We start from the raw sequence: 16637 nt of genomic DNA, 5'->3' as shown, positions 1-16637 counted from the left end.
CACACATACTACTTTTTTTTTGCGAGGGACACACACATACTACTAATTCAAAGACAAAACAACTGCGGTGTGTTTCACACTTTAATCACATATTTTTTTTGGGGAGCATTTACGACTAAGCATCTCGTTGAGGTGCCACAGTAGAGGCATTAGAGATCATGAGTATATATGTTAAAATAATATTATGTGACCAAGGATGGAGAACACGCACCCATTGATCAAATGGCACAGCAGAACCAAGAACAAATCAAACTACTACAAAGCACCCATATCATGCTAGGGGTTACCTCTCCTCGCATGGGTTCATCATTGTTGTTGATAGTGGAGCTCCCTCTGATATTGGGACACCAGGTCCGGGCCATGGACCGCCTCCTCCCCTTCCGCCCGTTGAAGTCAATGGTTCCTCTTCCACTCAGTGGAACCGCTCCAACATCCCCTTTGATGATGGTGGAGCCGCTAAATGTTGTTGTGCTTGGATCATGCTAGGCAACTGTTTTTTGCTCCTCAAGTGCAAGGGTTTCAAGAGGTAAGCTCCCCCTAGTTCAGAACTGTTGTAGGAATAACTAATTTACCTGGGTCCCACCCGGTCCTATGTGGCAAAATGGTCAAGACGACAACAAGTCAACCAAATTCAAAAAGAAGCCCTTCATGGTCAACAAGTCAAAGGAAAATACAAAGTAAAAGATAAGGGTGGCTGAAATAAAAGAAGAGCTAAAGGGCCCAAGTGAAGAATTGCCCTAGACAGCCAAAGCGCATCAGGGTAGCTAGAGGGATGGCTCGCCATGGACTACAAACCCTCCAACGGGGGTCACTAAATCGCCCACAACTGTTTGGACGGGAGGACATTTTGTGCCATTCAACAGCGGTCACCAAAATTGTTTGGACTAGTCCCGATGTTCGATATCCTGCAAACCGACAACATTGGGACCGGTTCAAACAATTTTGCAGTGTTTGCGGACCTGCTAAACAATGAGATCTTGAGACATTCTCGGAGGTGACGACAGCTGGTGTGATCATGCACACCATAATCATGGAGGATGAGAGTTATGGAGTTCTCCATGGTCTGGATTTTAAAAAGAGGATGATCCTATTCAGCTTCCAGAGCAGAATCCGACGACATTTGAGGATTTTCTCCAAATGCATCATCAAATTCGCAATCAAGGAACTCATGTGAAGCTTGAGAATGACCTGGTTGAGCATCTTTTACGGTTTTTGCATGTACAATTAGAACACGTATCTGACAAAGTTGAATTCAAACTTAACTTTTTTATTTCAAAACTTTATGTTTGAATTGTAATACTCCCTCCTACTATATTAATTTTCGCTGATTTAGTACAACTACTAAATCAACAACAATTAATATGGATCAGAGAGAGTATTTTTATTTGAAATATTCTTGCATTGGAGTACTCCACTTTCAATTGCTTACAAATTGTGCTGTTTATATTTGATTATTTTGAGTACTCCGGGTATGAAAAAAAACCTGGGAGCGGACATTTGGTGCCTACGGTTGGATGGCCTCCACACATGTGGTGAGGTCCATTTTGATGATCCGCATTGGAGTTTCCCTTACCAAACTTGACCTATATATCCTTCCCCCCAGATCACTCTCATGTGTAGCCTTGGTAATTTATCAAGGACCTCTACTATATAAGGTCCTCATGGGCTTGTAACTCACTCAATTCACTTGAGTAACTCATTCACTCTCACTTGAGTAACTCAAGGGGAGGTAGAACTACTGTGACACTTAGCCTAGGATGTTTCAGGATATGAGAGGTAGCATTGTCAATGTTTTTCTTCAGTTGAGAGTAAGGAACACTTAGCCTAAGAGGGAGTACTTGTGTTGTACACTCTTGCACGAGCCATACGGCCTTGCTCTTCTCTCTGAAGAAAACATGATGGGGTTGCATTCGGCACTGACAGTGATCCGTGACCTGTGCCAAAGTTTTGGTTTGTCTGAACTCTGCATTGTCTGTTTCCTCTAGTCTAGTAACCAAATTGTGTCTGAGCTTTGGTCTGTGACAGTGTTTCTAACTTGTAAGCTGCACACACGCACGCATTTCCAACTAATTGTGGGGAGTGAGCTCATCAAGCATGCAACATTTGAATTGTGGTTCAGCGATTTGCGGTATAACCACTTGATGAATGAAATCTGAATTTGAGTAGTGTCTCTGAGGCTAGGCCCTGGCCCTGGCAAAGTTTGCATGAAGAAACTAAACAATCCAATCGACAAAATAATTACATCCTTCATCATATCACATGTGTTCGACACTCCTGCATGAACTTAATTCTGGCTATCGTTAATTCTAGGTCAATCTGATGGTAGTCATAAAATGCTCGCCAACTCGACACAGTCATTGCTCATGAATTTGAAAAAATATTCAAGAATTTTTAAAAATGTAAATGGATTTAAAGAGTGTTCATGTATTAAAAAAAGCACTTGCATTAGAAAATTTCAAAACATCAAAACAGAAGATTTGGCAGAAAACCCTGGAAAAAATCCTCAAGAAAAAACAACAAAAATCACAGATACCCAGTGGAAATAGAGAAACCAAAATCAACAGAAAACCCACTTTAAAAAATGGTCAGAAAACATCCGAAGGCATAGGATCATAATAAATGGCCTTGTCTGTTACTGCCCAAGGTGCGCGATTTGTACGTGGACAGTACTATTCTATATTGTGAGCGTAGAATAGGAAATTCCTCAAAGAGGGAAAGGGAGGGAACGATGGTTTGAAAGGAGAGAGAGGGAAGCAAATTAGAGCGGCCCGGCCCGCCACGTCCTAGCTAACTAGGCCGGATTAGGTGGCTGCACTGGGCTAGCCCACAGTTTGATAAAAGTTTGATATGTGTTCTCCACAATGACAATGGTTTAAGCCTTCTGGAAAAATTCTTTCCAAATGAAAAATAGAAAAAAGGTTTACTGGAAATTTCACCGCAAATGATATTTTTTGACATCTACGAGAATGTAAAAAAAATTTATAGCCTCTAACCGCAAGAGTTTCTTATCGTAAGGATTTTGTAAATTTCCTTCAGATTATTTTTGTTTCATAAAGAAGACGGAGATGGAGAAGGAGAAGAAAGTGTCTGAAGGGAATGATGTATCGTCTGGGCAGAGGGGACGTTGCCATGAAGACAATGATGTATCATCTGGGCAGTTGTTTTCATCATCTGGTATCTACAAAATCCACGATATATCAATCTTATCTCTGTAGCTATCGGTCGATTCGAAAGATCTGCCACGGCAGGCAGTAGATGCTTATCCTCGCCGCACCCTCAGGAACGCAGGCAAACACCCTCCCTCCATGCATACGTGCAAAACAGAGCAACGTTCACCAAGCAAGATTCTTCGTGGAGCCACTTGAGCTGGACAGTACTCAGCCAAAATGCTACTACTGTATTTATCTATCGGCAGCCTGCAATAATTCTGGAGCCTGCCTTTGACCAGCTTCGTTGATGCTGATGAAGGTTCTAACATATGCAAGTTGCATATTTATACATATGCAGATGCAGCTTGTGGCTGGCCGGCCATTCCACCCTGCAAAATTTGGGGAGAATATATGCTTCTGCTCAAGCCTGTTTGTTACTTCCTCCGTTCCCAAATATAAGTCTTTGTAGAGATTTGAACAAGAGACTACATACGGAACAAGATGAGTGAATCTACAGTCTAAAATATGTCTATAGACATCCGTATGTTGTTGTCCATTTAAAACTTCTAAAAAGACTTATATTTAGGAATGGAGGGAGTACAACTGTTTTTGATCAAAATATCAGGTAGCATGCAATACCGTCGACAGCCCTGACCTGATAACGATTCCGTTGTCGCTGCTGCATGCCAAAATTAAGAGTCTGCCTATCATTTGTGCTTTTGCATATAGATTTTTTTGTGGCATATATTCTTTGCCGTGGCTGTCAGAATCCGGCGCTCTGAAGACGGGAGGATATAGGCCCAAGTTGGGTTGGGTGACAACTTGATTCGAAAGGGAAGCGTACCGTCTTCTGTTTGTAAACCCACTTATCATTCCATTTATGCTCTTTCAGTGGATCTTAGGCTTCCACACCCATGCAATCGAAGAACTGTTTATGTATACGTTGCTTCGCTCGGTTGGTCAGTTGTTTTTTCACAAGTTATTTCAGTATTCTGTGTTCTACAGGGACATGTGCATACCAGAAGAATAATAGACTAACATGTGAAGTTGTCTCGAGGAATAATTTGTACTACTACACAACAAGTTTTATTAAATTTTGGGTGGTAGCTAAATATTCCAGTGGATGCATCTCTTAAAAAATTCATTTTCCCATTTTTCTATAAATAAACTGAATATATCAGTTCAAATAAGGAAAGTACAACATACCAATGAAACTGGAATGGACACAATCAACTTAACTCACGGATAAAAACAAAAAGTTACATCACTATGTGAAGAGCTACGTGAGTCGTTACCGTGTTCCACACTGTGAATTTCTTTTAGATATTTTCCTTTTCTAAAAAACAAAAACAAAAACAAAACTGAACAGAGGACGACCATGGAATAATCTTTTTCTTGCAGAGATAATTATTATCTAATATAGAGCCCCCCGTTGTTTCCATCATCTCATATGTTCTAAAGTCATGATATTTCATCCCTACAGCTGCCACGCCGATGGATACAAAATACCTAGTCATTTGTCAGGCCGAGCTTTAAAAAGACCAACACTCAAATCCCTAGCGTGGCCAACAATATAAACAATGATATTCTTATTAAAACATTAATTTAACCATTCTAGGAATATAAATACACACATTATTATGCGTTTTTATATTGAATCCCTAGATTTTAGGCATTTCATGCTTTTGTCGGGCTTCCAGCCTTCCAGGCCATGCTTCAAGTAGAAAACTGGAGCCCTAGCCTGGCCCGAATGTCGGTCTTCCGGGCTCAGGCCATTAGGTCATGTTCCCATGCCCAAATTTAATACGAAAGAACCACTGGTGAAGGAGGTGCTCATCGCACCCGGCCACATATTGTACACCGACATCTCCCGCACATGAATTTCACCACAAAAGTTACACCCCATATGTGAAAAATAGCAATAATATTTTTTCAACCACCTATTACGTACCAAGCAAGAACAACAGATACTCCATCTATCTGCCAAGAATTAAAAAGTCAACCAACATAGCTAACAATCCTAGCGATATCTTGTGCATGACCAGTTCACGTAGTAGTACGGATGAGCGATGAGTGTTAACCCTGACCTCCTCACTTGTTAGTGCTGGTAACAATTCCGTCATTGTGTTGTAGTCAGCAGAATCCAGAATCTGCCAATCTTGTGGGCTTTTTGCATTAAAATGTGGCATATGTTCTCGGTCGGCCATGGTTGTCAAAATCTGGCTAGCGCCCTAGAGATGGGAGGAGATAGGGCCAAAGTAGGGTGCTGATTTGATTTGAAAAGAACACATATCATTCTTTTTCTAGACCAAGTTATTGTTCCATTAGTTTGCTTCAAGTGGATCATAGACTTCCGCACTTCTATGGCATTGGAGGAGCAGTCTGTATGTGTTTTGGTGTACATATGCCGCAGTGTCTCACAGAAAATATATTCCCGTCGGCTTTTCCAATTTTATTGACGGTCGACAGCTGACAGCAGAAGCAATGCATCAGGCTAGGTAAGTAACAAAATGTTGCATCCCTGTTATGACAGGGCCGGCAAGAAAATAAGATTTGGGTGGACAAAAAAATATGATAGAAAAGCCATAATTGTTCCATTTCAAATGTTACAGAAAATTTAGAACATATAGATCAATGTCAATAGCTCACATCAATCACAGTTCTACAAAATGACATGTCTCTTCTTCATATACAAATTCGTTGAAAATTTGTATAGAACAGTTGAAGGTCGTTAAAAACACATGGGCACATCTAAAAACACACAAGTCCTTCAACTACATATGCAGAAATTAGAACCTTGTTTTTCACTCAATTGTATCTTGAATTGCAAAATTCGCTTCCATATTAGCCCGCACTGAAGTTGTTATTTTTCGGTCAAGTGTTATATATGCTTTAACTATTGTATGCGAATTTTCAATGAACCATATTCTACATACAACAGTTAAAAGCACTATTGCAAGAACAAGGACCATTATATATAAGATACAGTAAGCATCTATTCGGCATCTCAGTTTCTCACATTAACTTCCCGAAATTGGCTTCACCCGTCTAATATGACCACATACTAACTGAGTTATATATGCTATAATCCAATCTAAGATATGATACAAACCATTCAACTAGCGAGAACCATTCAACTGAGAAATGACAACATTAGCACTGGATGTTTGAATGCATTTGTTTAATTCCTCAAGTAAAAAATATTTGTATGATTTGCTTATGCACAAGTACATAGCCTCAGGCCATAAATCACAAGGCAATGTAAACTCTCATTGTAGGCTAAGGGAGGGAGCATAATTGTTGCAATGGTGTCAAATTAACATAGCCTTGGACCACAAATGCATGTTCAATCCTAGTTCTATATATTAAGTACACATGTGTTTTGGTGTCAAATTAACATAAATTTCATACACTCGACGCAAAATATGTTTTATTAGCATTGACATAATCTCACTTATTAAAAGTTATAGCTTGTGTTGAAAACAAAAACTACCTAGTTCTTGGCTATCATATCCCCCCTACTCTATTTACTGAGCTTGGTATCAAGAAAGGCCTTTTAACTTTCCCAAATTGCCAAAATGGAGGGACCATTTAGAATCAATGAGCCGTGGCACACATCCATTGAAATTAAAGGAATACATTTTTGTCGGATATTAGTTTCTGTTGGGATTAATTTTAAAATCATAGGCAAAGTCGTGCACTAAATTGTTGGAGCTAGATTCTTTGATATTATTCTCTCATCCAAAAAGTAAGATATATCCTGGATCGCATGACCAACACGCACCATTTTTCTGGTGATGGATTCCCAATCTTTGCAACTAACTATCTGTAGAGAGCGACATGATGCTCTTAAAATTACTATATATCTAGCTACTTCACATGTAATTATTAGCTAATTTTCTTTAATATTATAAAGAATGGAGATTTGTAAGGTACACTCAAGAAAACAACAATCCAACATTACCGCATCAAATATGTTGGTGATAGAACCAAGATCATCACGCCCGCAAGAAGTTGGTTGAACCACAACACTAGTAAAAAGAATAGTTTTTCGCTATTTGTGGTGTAAATAAGAGTCAAAATGGATGTACATGAACACTTCAAAGCTAATAGAACTTGCTTAATTTAGTGTAACAAAAAGCTTTGATTCACTAACCATGGATTATATAAGTTTTAAATGACTGAAGGGAAACCTCTTTCAGCTTCTGCATATGAAGATGCACATGTCTCAACTTTAACTACGAGAGCTTGCATGTATGGATGCATATGTATATACGTTTTTTCTTTGAATCTTTGAGAGGGAGGAGGTGAGGAAGGATGCCAAGGCGATTCAAGACGCAAAAGGGCCTAAAGGATTGAAAGGTAGATCCCCCACTTCCAAGGGACATAAATGTTTGTTCCTTTCTCCAATCGACCCCCCTCCTCACTCCTCTCGTGCTGGCCTTCTGTTTAAAAATTCCTCTAGTTTTTCCCCTCCACTCGTACATTATCATCCATCCCCCCCCCCCAAAGCTGAATCGTCCTCTAGTGCTATAAGTAGCACCTCTTCTCACAACTTCTTTGCCATCCATCTCACAAGCAGCCAACATCCAAACGTAGTTCAGGTCATAAGTTAAAGTATATAGCAGCTTAATTGTCGATCGAGGAACCAATTGTCGAGTGACATCAATGGCTTCTCTGTCGATGAGCGTGGGGTGGACGCCGAAGCAGAACAAGCTGTTCGAGCAGGCGCTGGCGGTGCATGACAGGGACACGCCCGACCGCTGGCACAACATTGCCCGTGCTGTCGGCGGCGGCAAGTCGGCGGATGACGTCAGGCACTACTACGAGCTGCTCGTCCACGATATTGCCCGGATCGAGGCCGGCAAGGTGCCTTTCCCCGCCTACCGTCCCCCATGCCCCGGCCCCGGTCACAACGGCAGCTACGAGGCCGACAGGTACGACCGCCATCACTGCATTTCTTATCAGTTATGCATGGCTTTAGGGTTGACTTAAGCTGGTATTTGTGACCAGGTTGAAGCACTTGAAGATCTAGGCGGTAATCGAGTAATGGACAAGGAATGATACACACTACACAGATGGATTGAACGGAGCATCTGCATGGTGCATGGGGGTACCTTGTAATACTTATAAGCGTGTTCATGGTGTCTATGACTCCATGTCAATGTATATATGCACGACTAGCGGGCAGAAAAGTTGGCCCATTATGCAGATGCATGCATGTTCATAATACTCTAGTGTCTAGATGTACGTGCGATCGACTTGTCTCCTTACTCACATGGGTTTAACGTATCTCGTATGTATTCTAATGTACAATATTAATATTATCCTTATATTATTGTCTGCACATGTGACCATATGTCCATATCAATGTAGAGATAAATTGATGTTAACGCCAAATATGTTGCACACACACACACACACACATACTACTAATACAAAGACAAAACAATTACGGTGTGTTTCACGCTTTAATCGCATATTTTTTGCGGGGAGCATTTACGGCTTAGCATCTCGTTGAGGTGCCACAATAGAGGCAGTGGAGATAATGAGTATATATGTTAAAATAATATTATGTGACCAAGGACGGAGAACACGCACCAATTGATCAAATGGTAGAGCAGAACTGAGAACAAATCACACTACTACAAAGCACCCATATCATGCTAGGGTTGCTATCTCTCCTCACATGGGTTCATCGTTGTTGTTGATAGTGGAGCTCCCGCGGATATTGGGACACCAGGTCTGGGCCATGGGCCGCCTCCTCCCCTTCTGCCCGTTGAAGCCCATAGTTCCTCTTCCACTCGGTGGAACCGCTCCAACATCCCCTTTGATGTTGGTGGAGCCGCTTCAGGTTGTTGTGCTTGGATCATGCTAGGCAACCATTTGTTGCTCCTCAAGTGCAAGGGTTTCCAGAGGTAAGCTCCTCCCTAGTTGAGAATTGTTGTGGGAATAACTAATTTACCTGGGTCCCACCCGGTCCTATGTGGCAAAATGGTCAAGATGACAACAAGTCAACAAAATTCAAAAACAAGCCCTTCATGGTCAACAAGTTAGAGGAAAATACAAAGTAAAAGACAAGGGCGACTGAAATAAAAGAAGAGCTAAAGGGCCCAAGTGAGAAGAATTGCCCTAGATAGCCAAAGCGCATCAGGATTGCTAGAGGGATGGCTCGCCATGGACTATAAATCCTCCAATATTACTAGTCTTCATAGATTAGGGCAACTCCAACGGGGGTCACTAAATCGCCCGCAACTGTTTGGACGGGAAGACATTTTCTGCCATTCAACGGCGGTCACCGAAATTGTTTGGACCAGTCCCGATGTTCGAAATCCTGCAAACCGACAACATTGGGACACACTCAAATAATTTTGCAGTGTTCGTGGACCTGCTAAACAATGAGATCTAGAGACATTCTCGGAGGTGATGACAGTTGGTGTGATCATGCACAACATGATCTTGTAGGATGAGAGTTATGGAGTTCTCCATGGTTTGAATTTTCGAAAAGTGGGTGATCCTATTCAGCTTCCAGAGCAGAATCCGATGACATTTGGCGATTTTCTCCAAATGCATCATCAAATTCGCAATTAAGGAACTCATGTGAAGCTTGAGAATGACTTGGTTGAGCATCTTTGCAGTTTTTGCATGGACCATTAGAACACGTATCTGACAAAGTTGAATTCAAACTGTAACTTTTTTATTTCAAAACTTTATGTTTGGATTATAATACTCCCTCCTATCCATATTAATTTTCGCTGATTTAGTAAACTACTAAATCAACGACAATTAATATGGATCAGAGAGAGTATTTTTATTTGAACTATTGTTGCTTTGGAATATTCCTCTTTTTGTTGCTTACGAATTGTGCTGTTTATATTTGATTATTTTGAGTACTCTGGGTATGAAAAAGAAACTGGGAGCGGACATTTGGTGCCTACGGTTGGATGGCCTCCACACATTTGGTGAGGTCCATTTTGATGATCTGCGTTGGAGACTTGGAGTTGCCCTTACCAAACTTGACCTATATATCCTTCCCCACATATCACTCTCATGAGTAGCCTTGGTAATTTATCAAGGACCTCTACTATATAAAGTCCCCATGGGCATGTAACTTACTCAATTCATTTGAGTAATTCATTCACTCTCACTTGAGTAACTCAAGGGGAGGTGGCTTGAGCTCTGGGAGGGAGATTTAGTTTCGACCCAAGGAGTTCTTCTCACTCATCTGACGAGGGTGAGCATCATCTGGTATATGTCTGCAAAACGCCGTGATATGCCGATATCTTATCCCTGTACCCGGCCAGATCTCATCGGCCACGGCAGGCAGGAGATGCTCACCCTCATCTCAACCAGTGGCGCTAGCAAGCTAGCAGAATCGCTAGGCTGCAATAGTTCTGGAGCCAGCCTTTGACCAGCCTGGCTGCTGCAGCTGCCCAAGGTTCTAATGTGTGCAAGTTGCATACACATGCATATGCAGCTAACTAGTGGCCGGCCATTCCTCCCTGCAACTTTTTGGCTTGGCCAGCCGACAGAGCCAACAAGGGCTTTTGCCTAGTTACAAGTTGAACGTGGATTCAGCACGACGATGTGTCGCCGTTGACAGCGACTTGAATACCTGATCACCGGTGATGATAACGATTCCGTTCCTTTCGCAGCTATGTTCAAAAGTTGAGAATCAGCCAATCCTAACGGCTTTCCGCACATAGACGAGGGATATGTTCCTGCCCGTGGCTGACAGAATCTAGGTTGTGCCCCAGACACCGGAGGAGAGCAGGACATAGGCCCAAGTCGGGTGATAATTTCGGTTTGAGAGGGAAACATATCGTTTACTTTCAAGAACCAACTTATTGTTTCCATTTATGCTCTTCAGCTTGATCTTAGGCTTATGGTATCGGAGAACTATTTAATGTGTTTTCGTAATTTAATTTGAGAGGGAAGAGTATCGCCTCTTTTTATGAACGAACTTATCATTCCGTTATGTTTTTCGAGTGGACCTTAGACTTCCCCACGCCATGGTAACAAAAAACTATTTATGTGTTTCAGAAGTTTAATTTAATGTTGAAAATAAAAATTAGATATGCCGCAAGCCGTTCCGTTCGTGGACAATGAGTAAAGTTAACCATTGCCATTGTGCATGTTGTCCCGAGCAAGCCGAAAAAATAGCCATCACGGTGTTTCATATTGACCTGGGCCTGAACATGTGTACTTTTTTTACTAAATCGGATTAACCCCTGATGAAACTAACAACAGCTAGGCCATACGCTTTTTGGATGCTTTTAAAAACCACTAGGCCATAGCACACCATTGGTGATCGATCACCACTCCCGAGCCTAGAAAACACGTCGGTAGTACCACTTACGACCCATTAATAGAGGACTATTATGGCGTAGAACCAACTAATGGCAATCACGCTTCCTTGTTTAGATGCTTCAACATCGTTGCCTTGTCCACCATCGCACCTCACAGCAGGTTAAAAAAGGAAGCTAGGATGAGAAAGTCGCATATAAATTGAGTTTTACCTGGTTGAGCTCCGGCTTACTCCATTTTGCCTTATAAAGCTTGTCATGTTGGCCTTCTGAAAAAAAAAATACATTATTGCAAATGTTATGTGTTCTCAAAGCTGACATGCCTATATATGCAAGAGTTCGCCACCAGCAGTATAGCCAACCCTACCCTATCACGTCAATCCCACAAGCCTCTTATCCATTCCCGTTCGCTCGTGGCGGGGGAGTAAGTCAAAATAGAAAAAACTCACATTGGGTTTAGGGATAATCAGGCTCGAACTGATGACTTCCCTCTAGATATTCTCTATTTACTAAATAATAAAAATAAAACAAAGCAAAAGAGTGGACATGGAATAGATTTTTCTCTAGCATAGGTAATTGTTCCCATGACACAATAATCCCCATGTTGTTTTCATCATCTGGTATCTCCAAAAGGTTGCCGATGGATACAAAGATCTCCCACCACGGCAGGAGATGCTCATCGCACCCCTTTGCAAAGGCAGCACCCAGGTTGCACGGCGTGTGGCCGGCCACCCAGCATCTCGAACCACACACAGATTTCACCATAGAATTGAGAATATTGTTAAAAAAAGCTACATTCTTCAAGCATCTACTACTACAGCACATACTGTTAAATCCACTAGCTCTATCTATCTAGTTGCCATGAGCCAAAAAGTTGAGCTGCTTTTTGCCCAAGGATTCTTCAGATGTTCGTAAGTTTCAATGTCTAGTACAGTGGCGCAATCGAGCGAGCCAGCAGAATCATCTGCATGCAATTATCGCGGAGCCTTTTTACCAGCTTCTATGCCCGTCTAAAAATCTAACATACATCTGCAAGTTGCACGCAGGACATATACTTCTGCTAGCTCGGCCGATAAAATTAGCCTATCTTATATGGTTAGTTGACGAGTGACAATTAAAATCAATTCAGGTAGCACTGATATGGTGTATCTTTGTCGAGTGTCGACCGTGATATGATCGTTGGTGCTCATAAGTGATAATGATTCCATCGCGCGCTAGAGCTGCCAACCCAAATTCAGAATCTGTCAATCCTATAGGATGGCTTTTGCATATGTTCTTGGTTGTCTGTCGGAATCTAGTGCCAAGGAGATCGGAGGGGGGCAAGCATGCAAGAGGACCAGAGATAGGGCCAAGTTGGGTGATAATGTTGATTTAAGACTAAAACATATCATTCCTTTTTAAGAACCATACTTAGTTCTCTTTGAGTAGATCTTAGACTTCCACACTGCATGGGTATTTTAGTACACATGCCCTTGGTTCACTTCTGTAAAAGTGGTTGCAGTATAGAGATAATTTTAACTACACAAGCAGAAAAATATATATACTCTGGATAATTGCCATCATGGCCATCACCACCGCGGCAGAGGCGATTTGGCGCGCGGCTAGCTGCCTAGCGACCCCCCCCCCCCCACCCACCCCTTTGACATCCGTAGGTTTGGCCCAGCCTAGCTGACCGTTTCCGGTTTTGGGAAGGTTCTAGATCATTTTCTTTTATTTTTCGTGTTTTTTCTTTCGTTTTTATCTCTTCTAATTTCCCTTTTTTTCCCTCTCTCTTTTAATTTTTGTTTATCTTTTCTCTTTTCCTTTTTTATTTTCGTTTTTCTTTCCAAATTCAAAAAAATGCAAAATAGGAACAATTTTTCAAATAGGTGAATATTATTTCAAATTTGAACAATTTTTCAAATCTGTAAACTTTTTCTAAAATTCAAAATTTTCATTGAGTTAAAAAAATCATCAAATTATTTTTTCATCAAATCCAAAAAGTGTTCACGAATTTTTAAAAAATTTCATAATATTCAAAAAAAATCGTATTCAAAGCATCTTATTGAATTGAAAATTTGTTCATAATTCAAAAATATCATTGAATTTAAAATTTGATCACCAATTTCAAAAAATTGTTCATTGAATTTAAAATTGGTTCCTCAAATAAAAACAATTCATCAAAAGTCAAATTTTGTACATCAAAATTTAAAAAATCATGAAAATTCAAATTTTGTTAATCAAAATACAAAAAATTCTATTAAAATTTTAAAAATTTCATCGGAATGCAATGTTTTTCATTTTTAGCAATTGAGAATATTGTTTTGAGTTTTTTTATTGAAATTGTGAATATTTTTTCTATTAGTGAACATTTTTTGAAATTCGGAACCTTTTTCAAATCCGAAACTTTCTTAAACAAGCAAAAAATAAAAAATATAGAAAACAAATTAGAAAAACAGAAAACAAAAACAAAACAGGGGTAGCCCCGTCCCACACTTGAGCCGGGCCAAGGTCGCATGTGGGAGCGATGGGGGTGCGCACTGCCTTCTTTCCTAGCGCACAGCTGGCTGTATAGGAGCTCCCCACCATGGCCACGCCTAGCTAAAGAGCGAAACGACAATCCACTGGATCGAAAGTCGTCTAGCGGGACCAAACACACATAGACCTAACATCTCAAAGACTTAATATACACACGAGGTGTCCCCACATCGTGGAAATAGGCTGTGAGATATGAGGGGAACCGATAGATAAAATCATCAATAATTTCCCCCCCTCAGCTTGGCTTGGGCTCACTATTTAATTATTTTTCTTTCTAATAGACAAACATCTTGTTGCAAGTTAGATGGTTAAGCATTATTTGGTGTGCACCTGTATGATTTTTCCCATTGTCTACATATGGATGATTTGTTTCATCATTTCTTTTTACCGAAGACATTACTCAAAAAACATACTTTGTTGATCGGTCTCCACAATCGGATAGAGAAAATCCATCAGTAACACTAACTACCACTTTGAGGCGGCGTGGTACCCGCTAGTGATGGCTTAATAGAGAAAAAGTCATTGCTAAGGGCCCAATGTGAGTCCCGCAAGTGGTGATATTCTTACCACTAACATCATAAACTACTACTGGGTGGGGCATAAAGCCTGCTAGTTATTGAGTGTGGACTCTTGGTGACCGAGCTCGAGGGAGCTTGGTATTTTGAGAAGTTCAAAAGGCATATTCCAAATTTCAAAAACAATTGAAAAAATATTCATGAAACATATGTTCCACACAAACGTGTGAAAAATTGTTTGAAAATTTGTGATTTGTAAGTTGTACAAAAAAATCGGGCCCCTCTCCTCTCTCTTTCGCCACCATCCCGTCTCCACCGTCGTCTCCATCATGTCATCTCCAATGGGGCCGCGGGGGATCCGGCTTGTTGTACCGTCGACCTCCAGGTTCCCCTCCCCACACATACACACACTCACAATTACCGGCACCTCTGCTTCCCGGATCTCGATCTCTCGGTCCCCCTTGGCAGCAGTCCTGCTTCCCGGAGGCGATCGGCCTTCTACGATTCCGCTGCCCAATATGTGTCGGTTTTATGCCTGTTGGCATATGTTTTTTTTGCCTAGTGAAAGTTGACCTTTAAATTTTTTTTGGGGGGAGGGGGGGTAGATGTGATTTTTTGGGAGTATCAAACGAGACCCCTGCCATCCAACCCGATCGAAGGTACCGCCAATATCATGGCTATCGGTACCTTTGTGATTGGTCGCGACTTCCGACCGTACTTGTTCATCAGAGTGTTCCCCGAAGCAAGCGATAGTGTCCTATAAGTATCCGGTCAAACCAGCATACTGAAACCATTCCATAATAACCATCAAGACCTAGCTTTTTTTTAGCTAGCCATATTATACTCCCTTCGTCCGAAAATACTTGTCATCAAAATGGATAAAAAAAGATGTATTTAGACATATTTTAGTTCTAGATATTTTTTTATTCATTTTGATGACAAGTATTTTCAGACGAAGGGAGTACATCAATGTCGACGGCGGCCGGCTCCAAAGGGTTCAGCGACGACGGCGTGGACGCAGCGGCAGAACAAGCAGTTTGAGTGCGCGCTGGCGGTGTACGACCGGGACACGCCGCACCGGTGGCACGACGTGGCCCGTTACATGGGCGGCGCCAAGTCCGCCGACGAGGTGCGCCGCCACTTCGAACGCCTCGTCCACGACGTCGCGCAGATTGAGTCATCCGGGCGCTACGCCGGCTAGGTCGCCATCTTCGCCCTTCCGCCGCTGTCTTGGACGCCGTCGACGCGAGGTAGGAATGATATGGGGACATGCTTACGTGAGTGTGCGTGTATGGATGCACGTGGCCCGACGTGCCGGCGTGCGTGCATGTTGCATGGACATGCATGCTGCGTCGGTGGCCGGCCGGCCGGCTTGGCTTGCCGGTGCGTGCATGCATGTCACTGTGCCACATGAGATCTAATCCTGATTGTGATATACACATGGGTCAGACAGATAGTGATAAGCTTTAATATTAGCCGTTCGAAACGTACAGCGCCGGCTCCTCTGTTCGATCGAGCTAGGGTTAACCGCTGTGTGCCATTGTCATGTGTATGGCTGTCGACGTGCATGCATGAGTGCATATGCTACTTATACATTGATTACTGAAATGACACTGACGCCGGGCCCCTGTTTATGTCTGTCTGCAGATCGATCTAGTACCTTCTAAAGCTTCCTGATGAATTCTACTTACAAGACTAAGTAAACTACATATGTAGCTGCATGTCGATCCATCGACCAGCACTGCCGGCTAGCTGTAGAATCACTGTGTTGAAAGCTTGAAGCCTGTGATGTTTAGCGGCTAATATTATTGCTACAGCTACATGTAATATGGATACACATAGGTGTAACAAATAAATTACGTCACGAGATACATGTATACTATGTGTGTGTACAAACCGCATTGATGGTTACTCGTGTATATACATCGACTGTTTACTTTTCTAGCGCATAGATTGATCACCAAGTTGCCTGTAAAGATTCAAATTTAATTGCTACTTGCGCGAGAATCTCCTCTTGAAGAAATAAAAGAACACGGTAAACCGAATCAGGCTCATTGACCACATGGGTCCATTTGCTCCGGGGGTCCAGGCTTTCGATCCACGGCAGTTGCGAAATGGAATCCCTATAAATTTCTCTATATGTGCTAAAA

The 16637-nt window shown here is 41.8% G+C and overlaps 1 protein-coding gene across 1 annotated transcript; it reads left to right on the top strand.

The window, feature by feature from the left end:
• Positions 1-7726: 7726 nt before the first annotated feature.
• On the top strand, positions 7727-8450 carry LOC123183250 (protein RADIALIS-like 3). The gene is made up of 2 exons (XM_044596019.1): positions 7727-8086; positions 8163-8450. The coding sequence occupies exons 1-2, from the start codon at positions 7818-7820 to the stop codon at positions 8182-8184; spliced, it is 291 nt and encodes a 96-aa protein (XP_044451954.1). The 5' UTR covers positions 7727-7817; the 3' UTR covers positions 8185-8450.
• Positions 8451-16637: the final 8187 nt, after the last annotated feature.

This window comes from Triticum aestivum, chromosome 1D (assembly GCF_018294505.1).
Source record: "Triticum aestivum cultivar Chinese Spring chromosome 1D, IWGSC CS RefSeq v2.1, whole genome shotgun sequence".
In the NCBI taxonomy this organism is placed as follows: Eukaryota; Viridiplantae; Streptophyta; class Magnoliopsida; order Poales; family Poaceae; genus Triticum; species Triticum aestivum.
The sequence above is the reverse complement of the archived record's forward strand: the minus strand, read 5'-3'. Positions and strand labels throughout refer to the sequence as shown.

What these genes read in the sequence shown, in the direction of transcription:
- LOC123183250 (XM_044596019.1), top strand. Translation starts at nt 7,818, where the DNA reads ATGGCTTCTCTGTCGATGAGCGTGGGGTGGACGCCGAAGCAGAACAAG. An exon ending in GGCAGCTACGAGGCCGACAG is followed by an intron (nt 8,087 to 8,162) that starts GTACGACCGCCA and finishes ATTTGTGACCAG; the next exon opens with GTTGAAGCACTTGAAGATCT.